The sequence below is a fragment of the Mustela erminea genome, chromosome 4 (assembly GCF_009829155.1).
Source record: "Mustela erminea isolate mMusErm1 chromosome 4, mMusErm1.Pri, whole genome shotgun sequence".
Lineage (NCBI taxonomy): Eukaryota > Metazoa > Chordata > Mammalia > Carnivora > Mustelidae > Mustela > Mustela erminea.
In genome coordinates this window covers 97994021-98008967 of record NC_045617.1, presented here as the reverse complement: position 1 = coordinate 98008967, position 14947 = coordinate 97994021, and the positions used below count along the sequence as shown (strand labels likewise).

Sequence of the window (14947 nt, the reverse complement as noted above, 5' to 3'; positions counted from 1 at the left end):
TCATTGGAATGGTCTATTTCCCAACTTTTGGATTACTAGATGTGGTGTAGTATTCATTTCTTTATAGCTTTGGAGAGAACAAGAGTAAGTTCCATAACCATGTGATATATATTCACCCTGCTGAAAATAGAGAAAAGTATTCTTTGATAAGGTGGACAGCTTGATATATAGTTTCCATATTACAGATATTGTACAATAAGCTCTCTAGTGAGTTTTACTTAGATGGCCTTAATTCCTCTGAAAATTTCTTATCCAACTGATGCTCCTTTTCCTTTCAGGAATATATGGGAAAGTTCAGCTTCATGGGGCTTGTCCTAAGAAATCCTGGACCCGTCTGGCAGCTGACATTGCCTCAGGCAATGAGAGGTAAGAAATGAGAGTAAGTTAAGGATGTGTTAGCTTGTTTAGTTTGCTGGTGCTTTGGGTTTTGTTATAACATGAAATTAAATTTTAGATTGGGGGGGGGCGCCTGGGTGGCTCAGTGGGTTGAGCCGCTGCCTTCGGCTTGGGTCATGATCTCGGGGTCCTGGGATCGAGTCCCGCATCGGGCTCCCTGCTCGACGGGGAGCCTGCTTCCCTCTCTCTCTCTCTCTGCCTGCCTCTCCATCTACTTGTGATTTCTCTCTGTCAAATAAATAAATAAAATCTTAAAAAAAAAAAAGACTCAAAGCTCAAGGATGAATAAATGGTAAAATAAGGGACTAGAAAGGATTCTAAAAAACCTCTGTAACATAATAGAAAAAGAACAAAACAAACCACAGGCAGAAGAGTCTATAGTTTATATAACAAGGAAAGTTTAGATAATACATGTTCACTGCTATCAGTAAATATTTAAAAATATGAATTCTGTGATATAATAAATGAAATGTAAAGCAATATCATAATCATCTGAGTTGAGATGATAGCTGACAAGGAGGTAGAAATAAAATAGGAGATGAAGCATGTGAAGAATCTTATGGAATTTAAAATGCAATAACAGAATTCAGTACTACACTGGGGGTAGTAGAATGAGAATGCCAGTGCCTCAAAGTCAACAGGCACCATGAGGAGCTAACTGATGGAATCTACCTGAACATGGAAGACAAGATCAGGAGATAAAAATCATATAAGAGAAGGTATTAGAAATAGAAAAGAGAAAATGTAATGCACATATAACTAATTTCTCATTTTTATTTATTTTATTTTATTTTTTAAAAAGATTTTATTTATTTATTTATTTATCAGAAAGAGAGAGCACACAACAGGCAGAGAGGCAGGCAGAGGTGGAGAGAGAGGCAGGCTCCTCGCTGAGTAGGGAGCCCAATGTGGTACTTGATCCTAGGACCCCAGGATCATGACCTAAACCGAAGGCAGTGGCCTAATCCACTGAGCCACCCAGGTGTCCCTAATTGCTTATTTTTAATAAGAGTCCAGTAATTACAAAAGAAAGAATAATGGAAAGTCCACCTAAAATACACATAATAAAGCTGAGAGTACTTACATTTAATTTGAAGTGATCAACACCAAGAATAATGATCACTATATATCCTCACAGTACAAGAAAAAGCAGTGAACAAAATAAAAAACAGAAGGTTACATAAAGCTTCTTAACCTTAGAATTCTCTACACTATTAAATATAGGAAGAACATGGTGTAAAATACATACACATTTAGGAAAAAATATATATATGTTTAGTGATGAAAAATATATACATGTTTAGTGGTTTCAATCAAAGAATTGGACACCCTGCTAAAATTGATGTTTACATGTGAAGGCAAAAAAGTGTGTGTGTGTATCTGTATCTATATCTAGATATAGATATAGATATCTTTTGCTTTGTAAGAACTGAAAAAATGCAAAAATGTATTCTGATAAAGAGCTTAAACTGATTTAAAATTTATGAATAAAGTTTAGGAATACTGTAAAGGTATATAAAGTAACTATTTTAAAGATAAGCACTGGAATAAGTTAAATAAAATGTTGTAAATATGACTATTAAAATAAAACAAAGTCTAATTTTATAAAAGAAACTACATAGAATTTGAAAAGTTAATGTATCAGTTAGGGTTCTATTTATATTAATACATACAACCCATAGGTTATGTGTGTGTATATGTATAATATATAGTGTATATATAGTAGTATATATAAAGAGATGTATTTCAGGGAATTGGCTTATATTCTTAGGCAGGAAAGTGAGAAATTTATAGGGCAGGTTGGTGGACTGTAAAGTCTTGAACCTTGTCTCAAGACAGAATTGCTTCTTCAGGTAAATTTCAGTTTTGCTTTTAAGGCCTTCCAAATGATTGCTGAAGCACATCCACATTATTGAGGGTAATCTTTACTTAAGGTCAATTCCTTGTAGATATTAACAACATTTACAGAATACCTTCGAAGAAACATGTACATTAGTGTTTGATAGAATAACTGGGCCCTACAGCTTAGCCAAGTTAACACATAAACTAACCATCACAGATCATTATTCTCAGATAAAATTCTGGGTTTACAACCTGGGACCGTGGCCATAGGAAACTGATAATGGGACATGACTGGCATATGAAGCAAAGATGAATCGGTTTGTTCTAGCAGAATTTAAAATAGGGTATTTACTTCCAAATCACCAGAGAGAAAGAATGAAAGAAACCATAAAATAAATAGTAAAATACAAAAGGAGAAGAAAGTTAAATAGTAAGAGAATTAAAGCAACAAAAAAAGGTATAGGCAATAGAAGTAAGAAAATAAGAATAAATTTTCCAGTTATAAAAAGAAAACACACAGCTAATGAATTGTTGAACACTGTATCAAAAAGTAATGATGTACTCTATGTTGGCTAATTGAACATAATAAAAAATAAAAATAATAAAATAAAAAATGAAGAAAATATGATCGTTAAAAATGACCACACATAGGAAAAGAATGGGTAAGAAATCAACATGTGATTACAACTTTTTTTTACTTGAGGAAAATACAAGATAGAAGAGCTGAAAAGAAAAAAACAAACCTTCTAAATAACTTTTGTATCAGAGAGGAGATGGAAACTCCAGCAGTAGGATGCTAGCAAAATAGTAATAAATTGCATGAGTTGTGGCCAACATGCAATCACATTAAATGCTTTCATTGTCAAATAATAAAATACAAAAATAAACAAACTGAGCTGTCAATGTGAGAAACCAGAAACAAGATAACCATAAGTCTAATGAAATTAATTTGTGTAAGATAAAAGGAGAAATTGGTGAATTAGAAAAGAAGAAATTAGTAGACTTGAAATTTTTTTGAGATAATGGTTTAATCTTTAATGACATTAATTATACAAGGAAAATAATATGTAAACTAAGAAATGAGAATTCAAATATAACAGATAACAAAGAGATTAGAAGTATAATAAACTGTATAGGTCTATAGAGTACCGTTCTGAAGTCTAAAAAATAAATTATATGTAAGAATATAAATTATCATAATTGGTTAGAGAAGAATATAACTGAAAGAACCAATAATAGCAAAAGACATACAGTTATCAAAGATTTGTTCCCAAGAATACATTTGGTTTAAATAAATTGATGGCATATTCTTTCAGTCATTCAAATATCTAACACTTTTTATGTTGTATAATATGTTCCATAGCATAAGAAAATATGGGGAATTTTTCAATTAATTTTAGGAAACAAGCATAAAATACTTTTTATTTATTTTCATAAAATAATTTTCGAAAACAGCTGCTAAAGGTAATTCAAAAAAAGAAAACCTGGGGCAACATCTAAGTGTAAATAAAATGCAAAAAAAAAAAAGGATTCCTGCCTCACGTTTAGGTCTTTTATACATTTCGAGTTTATCTTTGTGTACAGTGTAAGAGAATGGTTGAGTTTCATTCTTCTACATATAGCTGTCCAGTTTTCCCAGCACCATTTATTGAAGGGACTGTCTTTTATCCACTGTATATGTTTTCCTGTTTTGTCGAAGATTATTTGACCATAGAGTAGAGGGTCCATATCTGGGCTCTCTACTCTGTTCCACTGGTCTATGTGTTTTTATGCCAGTACCATGCTGTCTTGGTGATCACAGCTTTGTAGTAAAGCTTGAAATCAGGTAATGTGATGCCCCCAGTTTTATTTTTGTTTTTCAACATTTCCTTAGCGATTCGGGGTCTCTTCTGATTCCATACAAATTTTTGGATTATTTGCTCCAGCTCTTTGAAAAATACTGGTGGAATTTTGATCGGAATGACATTAAAAGTATAGATTTCTCTAGGCAGTATAGACATTTTAACAATGTTTATTCTTCCGATCCAAGAGCAAGGAATGGTCTTTCATCTTTTTGTGTCTTCTTCAATTTCTTTCATGAGTGTTGTGTAGTTCCTCGAGTACAGATCCTTTACCTCTTTGGTTAGGTTTATTCCCAAGTATCTTATGGTTCTTGGTGCTATAGTATATGGAATCAATTCTCTAATTTCCCTTTCTGTATTTTCATTGTTAGTGCATAAGAAAGCCACTGCTTTCTGTACATTGACTTTGTATCCTGCCACGTTGCTGAATTGTTGTATGAGTTCTAGTAGTTTGGGGGTGGAGTCTTTTGGGTTTTCCATGTAAAGAATCATGTCATCTGCGAAGAGAGAGAGTTTGACTTCTTCACCGCCAATTTTGATACCTTTTATTTCTCTTTGTTGTCTGATTGCTGTTGCTAGGACTTCTAATACTATGTTGAACAAGGGTGGTGAGAGTGGGCATCCTTGTCGTGTTCCTGATCTCAATGGGAAGGCTGCAAGCTTTTTCCCATTGAGGATGATATTTGCTGTGGGTCTTTCATAGATAGATTTGATGAAGTTCAGGAATGTTCCCTCTATCCCTATACTTTGAAGCGTTTTAATCAGGAAGCGATGCTGGATTTTGTCAAATGCTTTTTCTGCATCAATTGAGAGGACCATGTGGTTCTTCTCTCTTCTCTTATCAATTTGTTCTATCACATTGTTTGATTTGCGAATGTTGAACCATCCTTGTAGCCCAGGGATGAATCCCACCTGGTCATGGTGGATAATCTTTTTAATGTGCTGTTGGGTCCTGTTTGCTAGGATCTTGTTGAGAATCTTAGCATCCATATTCATCAGTGATATTGATCTGAAATTCTCCTTTTGGTAGGGTCTTTGCCTGGTTTGGGGATCAGGGTAATGCTGGCTTCATAGAAAGAGTCTGGAAATTTTCCTTCTGCTTCAATTTTTTGAAACAGCTTCAGGAGAATATATGTACCCCAATGTTTATAGCAGCAATGGCCATGGTCGCCAAACTGTGGAAAGAACCAAGATGACCTTCAAGGGACGAATGGATAAAGAAGATGTGGTCCATATACACTATGGAGTATTATGCCTCCATCAGAAAGGATGAATACCCAACTTTTGTAGCAACATGGATGGGACTGGACGAGATTATGCTGAGTGAAATAAGTCAAGCAGAGAGAGTCAATTATCATATGGTTTCACTTATTTGTGGAGCATAACAAATAGCATGGAGGACAAGAGGAGATGGAGAGGAGAAGGGAGTTGAGGGAAATTGGAAGGGGAGGTAAACCATGAGAGACTATGGACTCTGAAAAACAATCTGAGTGTTTTGAAGGGGAGGGGGGTGGGAGGTTGGGGGAACCAGGTAGTAGGTATTAGAGAAGGCACGGATTGCATGCAGCACTGGGTATTGTGCAAAAACAATGAATACTGTTACGCTGAAAAAAATAAATAAATTTTAAAAATGTTTTAAAATAAAAAAAAATAATGCTAAAAAAATGAAATCCTATATAAAACAGTAATATATTAGGAAATGAAATGAAATCCAGTAATATATTAGGGAAAAAAATGATGGTTGAGTGTGATTTATTCAAGTAAAGAAGGACAGTTTAAAATAATTCCTTATTATAATATTATCAAAGCAATATATATAGCCTAAGAACATGATCAACTTGATATAAAACAGAAACACATTTAATAAAATTAAGCTTGCATTCTTAAACAGTAAATTAAGACTACAGAAATATTTTTTATTTTTTAGTGATACTCCTTTAAATCAATGTTTCTTAATAGAATGGTTTAGCCATTAGTTGAGAATCACTGCTTTAAATAATAATACCTGGGTGGCTCAGTGGGTTAAACCTCTGCCTTCAGCTCAGGTCATGATCCCAGGGTACTGGGATTGAGCCCCACATTGGGCTCTCTGCTCAGCGGGGACCCTGCTTTCCCCTCTCTCTCTCTGTCTGCCTCTCTGCCTACTTGTGATCTCTGTCTGTCAAATAAATAAATAAAATCTTTAAAAAAAATCCTTCTCAAACAAGCATCTTTCTATTTTATGGAAAAACTGACCTTAAAAATTATTGTGTATTACAATAACCATTAAATATTATTATTAAAGTTAGCCAATATATTGGGCCAAGAAAAATAATGCATTAGAGAATCCAAACTGTCAGTTTTTTGTAGATTATATATATTTTGTCCCAGGACACTAGAGAATCATCTGAAAAACCATTATTGCATTCATTCAGTAATAGCACAAATTACTAGTTTTTGAATATTTTAATGTAATATCCTTTTTAAATTTCAATTTAAAATATCTAAAAATAAAGTTAAGAAAAATTACAGGAGGAATGGAAACAAAACTATAAAACCCTAGTAAGGGCGCCTGGGTGGCTCACTCGGTTAAGCAGCTACCTCAGCTCAGGTCATGATCCCAGGGTCCTGGAATAGATTCCCTCATTGGGTTCCCTGCTGAGTGGGAAGCCTGCTCCTCCCTCTCTCACTTCCCCTGCTTCTGTTCCCTCTCTCACTGTGTCTCTCTCTGTCAAATAAATAAGTAAATAAAATTTTTAAAAAATGAAATAAAATAAATAAATAAAATAAATAAATAAAATACTAGTAAGAGGCATAAAAGGAGATTAGAATAAATGGTGATGCATAATATCAATGGAAAGGCTCAATATTTTAAAGATGTCAAATCTAATGCAACTTTAATAACAAGTCATATACATGCATTTGAAATCAGATTCACTAATTCTAAGTCTTTTGGAACAATAAACACTTGAAGATAGCCAACCAGTTACTTTTTGAAAAATATATACCTTGGGGCACCTGGGTAGTGTAGGCAGTTGACTGTCTGGCTCTTGGTTTCAGCTCAAGTCATGGTCCCAGTATTCTGGGATCAAGCACCATGTTGTCTTGGAGCTCAACACAGAGTCTGCTTGAGATTCTTGCTCTTTCTTCCTCTGCCCCTCCCACTCCCACATTGTCTCTCTCTCTCTCAAATAAATAAATAAATCTTAAAAAATATATATATACATATATGTACATATATATACACACATATATATATATACACATATATATAGACACACACTTTTCGTGTGAATAATTACCTATTGCTGTTGGCACCAAAACAGAAGAGAATGCCTAGCGATAGACTCAGGTATGTATTATTACTTAGAATTTAAATAAATTAGCACTTCAAATTAGTTGCAGACTTGTGCTAGAGTAATTGGTAAACACATTGGAAAACTATAAAATTAGATTCTCAAATTGTACCTCACCCTGAAAAATTACAGGTAGATTAAAAAATAAATGTAAAAAAAAACACAAATTATTTGAAGAACATTTAAATAAATATTATGTAATTTAAATTACATTTATTACATACATAAATTACATTTATTACATGTAATTTAAATTACATTTCTTATAAGAAATGTAACAATTATAATAGTAAGAAGTCATAGATTTGACAACATAAAAAATCAATATTTAAGAATATTAATATTTTTGCATACCAAATACAAAATGCAAAGGCAGATATTAAAATGGAAAATATTGCAATTTTTGATAGTACAGATGGAGGGCTAATATTTTTTTATATGTAAAAAATGCTTAGGAATAAATAGAAGACAATATGAACATACTAGAAGAATAAACATTAAAGAGTTTGAATACATGAGCCACAAAGGAAGACATACATCTGACTAATAAACACATGGAAAAATATTCTTCCCTACTAGAATTAGAATAAATGTTAATTAAAACAAAATGAAGCACTATTTTAAAATATTCAATTACCAAAAGGGAAGATGATTGGATTCCATGTTGACAAAAGGATGGAGATCTGGGCATTCAGCTAATATTATGTATTAGCCTAGTTCTGTAAATAAACTAAAATAACATTCAGGTATGCATATATGTGGATAAAAGAAATGTCTGGAAGGACGTACAGCACAGCAAGGATCCCAGTGGGAGAGAAGTTAGATGGCAATTGCTTCGGTGTGTTTTTCTCTATGTACAGAATTTCTTCATAGAGTAGTTATTACCTTTGAACATTGTTATTGTTTTATTCAATACAATTTTTGAGAATTCTTACCCTATGTCAAACATTGAGTTATAGCCTGGAAATACAATAAAAAGTAAAAATCAACATGGTCTCTGTACCCAGACATTAATGAAATAAATATAAAGTAAATGTAAAATTACATATGGGATAAATGCTATGAAGGATGGTTTATAGGATTCTGAAAACATGAATACAGGATCTTGAGGCAGGCTAGAGGTTTCCCTGCAGAATGATTACAGAGGTGAGAACTAAACCATCCGTGGGCCTTAATTAAAAGCAAAGTGGGGTGTAGGGGGTTGGAAAGAGCACTCCAGCAAGAGCAAACAGCACTCAAACATTCAACAAATATCTGATAGGTACTTACTATGTGCCAGGTGTGACTGTAAGCCCTGGGGATGTAGAGGCAAATCTGAAGAGATCACTGTCCTCTGGGAGTTTATATCTTCATGGAAAGAGAGACAATAAAAAGCTAATACAGAAATATATACAACATAGTTGTACGTTATAAAATGCTCTAGTAAGGAAATAAACAGGGTGGTACAATTGAAAATAGTTGGGGAGGGCGCCTGGGTGGCTCAGTGGGTTAAGCCGCTGCCTTCGGCTCAGGTCATGATCTCCAGGTCCTGGGATCGAGTCCCGCATCGGGCTCTCTGCTCAGCAGGGAGCCTGCTTCCTCCTCTCTCTCTCTCTCTCTCTCTCTGCCTGCCTCTCTGCCTACTTGTAATCTCTGTCTGTCAAATAAAATAAATAAAATCTTTAAAAAAAAAAAGAAAAGAAAATAGTTGGGGAATATACAGAGTACCCTTTTAATTAAATAGACAGGGGAGACCTCTCTGGGGAAGAAAAGTTTGAGCTGAGATCTGAATGGTAAGAGGCATCCTGCTCTCTGATGAGAATGGGCTAGGGTGCTCAGTGAAGGAGGGACATCTGGTCCAGCATTATCTCTCAGGTGGCCTTTGGGGAGTGGAAGACAGAGAGAAGGTCACTATAGCTGGACCAGAGTGAGCAAAGGGGAAAGTGGTATGATATGGTAGATACCAAGTCAAGTGGTACCTTGTTTAGGTGTGAGAGGTCAGAGGGAAAATCACTGAGGGGTTTGCTGAGGGCAATTGATAGATTGAGGGATTCTGACTTATGTTTTGAGAACCACTCTGGCTGCTATATAGATGAAGAGTGGTGGAGAAAAAAGCAGAAGCTGGGCTCTGAGTTAGGAGGCCATTTGAGGCCAAATATCATGGTGGCCAGGACTCTAGAGGAGGCAATGGGGATGGGGAGAAGAGATGGCACTGTCTCGACATGCCAATGGACTGAAAGTTGAGCTGAGGGAAGTGCTTCAGATTTTTTGACTGAGAATCCTGGTGGATGGCGGTAACATGCACTGAGGTGGGAAGACTGGAAGAGGAACAGATTTGTCAGGGTGGAAGATGGGAAATGTTAAGTTGGAGACACCAAGTGGAGATGTTAAGAAGATAATTAGATATGTAGATTAGGACTCAGGTAGAAAATGATGGCTGGTCATCTAGGAAGCAGATAATGTCACTGATCAAGAGGACAGGAAGAAGAGAAAATTGGAGCCTGGAAATGAGACTGGGGCCAATCTAATTCTTTCAAAGTTGATAGAGTCAGAAGAGATGATGGACAAGCAGAGGCCTAAGAGCTGATTCTGTGTTGGGAGGAAGAACGGACAGCCATGAGGGTCTTAGAGGAAGGCTAGGTTGGCTGACGTGAAGATCAGGGACCCAGCACAATAGGGTTCTCAGGAGTAGTTAGGGGTCAGAGTGTATTCACTGGTAATATCGGGAATTTTAGTTTTTACCATCCAGGAGCATTGTGTTACTGTTTTAAGTTTCTAAGAGGATAGTATGGATGGGAAGTAGAACTTATAATCACATTCCTATATTTAAAAAAAAAAAAAAAAAGACCCATTCGAAGTACAATGCAGACAACAGGAAGAATCAAAAATGGATCTAGGGACACCACTTAGGAGGTCCAAACAAGAGATAGGATAACCTGTTGTCGGGAGCTGAAGTGCCCATGGAGAGAAGTGGGCAGACACAGAGACAGGAGATACGAGTCTGTAAGATGTGTTGGATGTGAGGCACTCTCTTGGTTTCTGGATTGCAGAGACTGGTGCTGGTGCCTTTTACTAAAAGAGGACTGAATTTTGGGGAAAATATTATGAGTTCAGATTTGGTCATGTTAATATTGAAGTACCTGATACCCATACAGATTTGTGAAGTAGGCAGTTCAAGCAGGGATATATACAAAACGTTAATTATAAGGCTAGCAAGCTGAAATTTGGCAAGAGCCATAAGAATGGATTTTTCTTTAATGAATGTGTTAAAAACCTCCTTCAGAGTCAGAACTATAAGCTCTTTTGAAAGAAAGTCAATTTTGTAAATGGAAACTATATAACTAAGTACCATTTATTGAGTTCTTTATCCTGTGTGTTTACTCTATGTCAGGCATCTACCAAGCATTCTATATACATTATCTCATTTAAATCTCTCCGTGCTATGTAATCTGCATTCACAGATACAAAAACTGAGGGTAGAAAAGTTGAGTAAAATTTCCAAGTTTATAAAGCTTGGAGTTCCTGGGGCTTTTTTTTTTGGTCATGGTTTTTCTGATCCCATTGTTTGTGTTCTATATAATAAAAATATTAAAAACAAAATTTCTCAGTATGAGTCCTGATGAGTTTTTAATGAGTTTATATGAATAATATGTAATTACCTTAATGCATCCATTTTATGGAGAGCATTCATTTTTTAACCTTTTAAAAAAATCTAAAATAATTGAAGCTTCACAAGAAGTTGCAAAAATAGTGGAGTTCTCATGGACACTTTACTCAGAATTTCATGATAATATATTTCATAACCTAGACATTATAAAATTTAGCAAGTAGATATTAGTCTAGTGTAACTGAAGTATAGACCTTATTCAAACCATTTCTTTAAACACTTCTCTATAGTCTTCTTTTGTTAAAAGTCAGTTTAATAAGTCTTTCTAATGCATTGTTATGGAGACAGATTTTACTCAGACCCCCTTAAGGATTTTTACCAACAAAATTACATATCTGAATTTATTTGTGTTTAATTGAGTTATTTTATGAAAAACATTGAAGTGAAACCTTCAGAGGAAAAATTTCTTGTGAAGTTTATAGACTTAACTCATAGACTCATTCAAAGTAGTCTTAACAAGATGTTTGAAACAATATTATTTTCTTTTGTTCCACATTATAATATAAATTGATCTCTGAGTTAAGTTACTCTTCATTGTTGCTCTGCTTCAGTTGATTTTGGGGGAGACTGATGAACAACATGTTGGATTTTTTGGACTTCAGAAAAGTCAAGAGAACTTATACTTTGATTTATACTTAGATTGAAAGAAATTGGCTTTTTCTGATTATAAATATTAACTAGAGGTCTTACTGTGAATCATGTAAGCATGACCATGTGTTCTTTGAAGTTAAGTGGTTGCTTGATCAATCCTATGTAAAAGTTTTAGATTTTGTCCAGGTCATGGCAAGATTTTAAACAGAGCAGGGACAAGGTCCAATTCATGTTGTAATCTGGTTCATCCTGTGTGGAGAGTTGACTGTTGGTGGGGACAAGGCAGAAGCAGACAGACTGTTAGAACAGTGCACTAACATTACAAGTGACACCTGCTGGTGGCCTGGTTTAGGGTGGTCATGAAGGAGGACGGACTGGTGAAGTACGTGTTGAAGACAGAGGAAACATGAGCTGCTGATGGGTTGGGTCAAAGAAAAAGAGAATAATCAGAGATTACTGTAAAACTTTTCACCTGAGCAGCTGGGTGAGGACTGCTCTGGTTTACTGAGAAGTGGGAACTAGGAGAACCTTCTTCAAAAGGTCTCATATTTTTTCTTATTCCTTTTCTCATTTACTTTTTAAAGATAGACAGTGTGGAGAGCCTTATCCAGTCCCTTTGTCCTGTCATTTTCTGTTTCTTCTGCTCTGTCCTAACTCACTCTGGTATTTATGAGGAAAGAATTCTGAACTAAACAGCAAATCATTTGTCACCTCAACCTTGCCCGAGGACCCTGGCCTTCCACACTGACATCATTGCTGACATCATCTATCCTGCCATGTCCTGCATCAGATTCGTGATGGTATACTTTGGCTGTACTTTGGGTACTTCTTTCTGATATATTCCCACTTCACACATGTGTGTCCATAACAATTATTTTTACGAAGCTCCCTCAATATTGATAAGTAAAATAAAGAGGTACTCAGTACTCTTGAATCGTGTCTTCCCTTGACACTCCCTGCTTATCCTGAAAATCTACCACATGGTTTTAATAATAATATGCTTCTTGGTGACTGCTCCTAAGCTACTTGAGGTGTATCTGTCCTTCCTCCAAGTAGCTTCTACAGGAGCAGGAAAATATTGTTTTTTATGGATTGTTTCTATTATTTAGCACCTAGTACACAGCAGAACTCAAAAAAGACTTCTAATAAATGCCTGCTACCTTGAATGGATGTATCTTTTCTGGAAATCAGAACTCATTGAGCCTCTTGATTCAGTGGTTTAACATCTAATAAATAAGAATCTCACATTTGTTTTTAAAAACCACTATAATTTACTTTGCTCATTGCTCAAACTTCACTACTCTACTATAACAATTTTGTTCAAGCAGTATTACAATATAGAGTTGGTGGCCTTATTCATTTGTTGGCAGGTGTTCAGGATCACGTATGTAGCCTGCAAAAGAAGATGGTTCTGTCTGGTCCAGTGAACTAGTAGGTTCTAGTCTCAGATTGGCTTTTGTCTCCATGCTGAGAAAAGGCACCTGAGGTAGGAACACAGGATGGAAGCAGTATGCTATGATGAAAATGAGCTTGAATTTTGAGGGAAGGCAGAACTGTAATAATTCTAACTGTGCAATTAGCTAAATGTGTAATTTTGAGCAAACTGCTCTTTCTGACCCTCAAGTTCTTATTCTGTGATATAAGAATAAAATTTCTGGCTAATAGAGTAGTTAGAAAGATTAAGTGAATTAATGTATATACAGGCACAAAGTAAGCCTTAACACATGCTGGTGATTGTGGTTATATTAAAAATATGTAAAAGTAGCCTTTTTCAATCCACTTGGGAAATTGTGGCAGGCCCTCCCCCAATCTCTCTTATTTCTATATTTTGACCTCATGTGCATCTATGGAAGAAAAGGTTTCTACATTCTGTAGGAGACAAGTAAACCAGACCTGTCAGGCTTTTCCTAGCTTTATCACCAGAGGGTAAATTTTTCTCTTTCCTTAGTTTCAATTCAAAAGTCCAGGCAACTGTCATTGATAGCACTATATTGAATCATTGAAATCTTCTGAGAATAGAACTTAATGCTCCCACACACAAAAAGTAAATGTGTGAGGTGTTGGATGTGTCAGTTAACTCAATGAGGGCCATCTTTTCACAGCATCTATATAGATCAAATCGGCACATTGTGTGTTTTAAATATCTTACGTTTTATTTGTCAATTATATCTCAATAAAACAGATACCATGAAGTCCAAGGGAAGGATTTTCACAGACAAAGGCAGGTTGGATTCCTCACCCACCGTTTCACAAAGGGACTGTGGGACTATAATCAGCAGTGCTCAATAGGACACAGAATTAGGATGGTTGTTAAGGAGAGCAGTTCTCAGAAAAGATGTAGTGAGGGGTTCCTGGGTGGCTCATTTGGTTAACTGTCTCCCTTCTGCTCAGGTCATGATCCTGGGATCCCAGGATTGAGCCCCCTATCGAGCTCCCTGCTTAGTGGGGAGTCTGCTTTTCCCTCTGCCCCCCTCCCCGCTCTGTTCATGCTCTCTCTCTAAAATAAATAAAAATAAAATCCTAAAAAAAAAGAAAGAAAGAAAGAAAGAAAGAAAGAAAGAAAGAGAAAGAAAGAAAGAAAAGATGTGGTGGATTTTGTGGAAAGAAAGGAGAAAGGAGGCTGGGTAGACGAATAGTTGACACTTAGGATAACTCTTCTTCTTATCATCATCAATGCTGACATCGCTACAACCATCCCCTTTCTTCAGTACCTCCCACAGTACAATGCAGGCTGAGAATCTACAGTACCTTTCAATGGCGCTGAAAAAAATGAAAAAAAGTTTAAACTGAAGTTTAAAAACAAACCTTCGGTATTGGTAGAATTCGGAAATCTATGGCTATCCCTATTCCTGGGAAGAAAACATCTTGGCATCCAGACACTCCGAGCCTGTGGTCAGATGCAGCCATCATCATTAAGACCTCCCCAACGTTTAGTTAACAAATCCATTTAAGTGGCGGGTGTTTATATATGGATGTCTTGTGCATGGTTGTAAAAACTTTTTGAATCAAATAGGAAAGCATATTTTTTTTCCTTTTTTGTAATTATGTTCTTTTGACCAAAAGTATTATATTTTCTCAGAACTAGATAAAATGTTAGTGCCAAAATAAAGAAAACTGTGCTGACATCTTGTTTATATATTTTTAAAGGTTTTCTTTCAGGAGATTTTGCAGCGATTATTCATAGTTTCCTCTCTTTTCATATGGTTTACATTTAGGTCCAGTTATGTTGCAAACAGCTCTTTTAATTTCTTTGTTTATTTATTGTTTTAGGTGTGTTTTGCTCAGAACAAAAAGGT

General features: G+C 35.5%; 1 protein-coding gene across 6 annotated transcripts in view; it reads left to right on the top strand.

The window, feature by feature from the left end:
• Window positions 1-14947, top strand: part of PKHD1 (PKHD1 ciliary IPT domain containing fibrocystin/polyductin) — a 456881-nt gene that overhangs the window by 300846 nt on the left and 141088 nt on the right. For all 6 annotated transcript variants that reach the window (XR_004285058.1, XM_032340236.1, XM_032340237.1 and 3 more), the window contains one exon: window positions 279-366. Coding sequence is in view for 5 of the 6 variants with exons in the window: in XM_032340236.1 (XP_032196127.1) it covers window positions 279-366 (88 nt within the window). In the remaining variant the exon portion in view is untranslated. The remainder of the gene's footprint in view (window positions 1-278; window positions 367-14947) is intronic.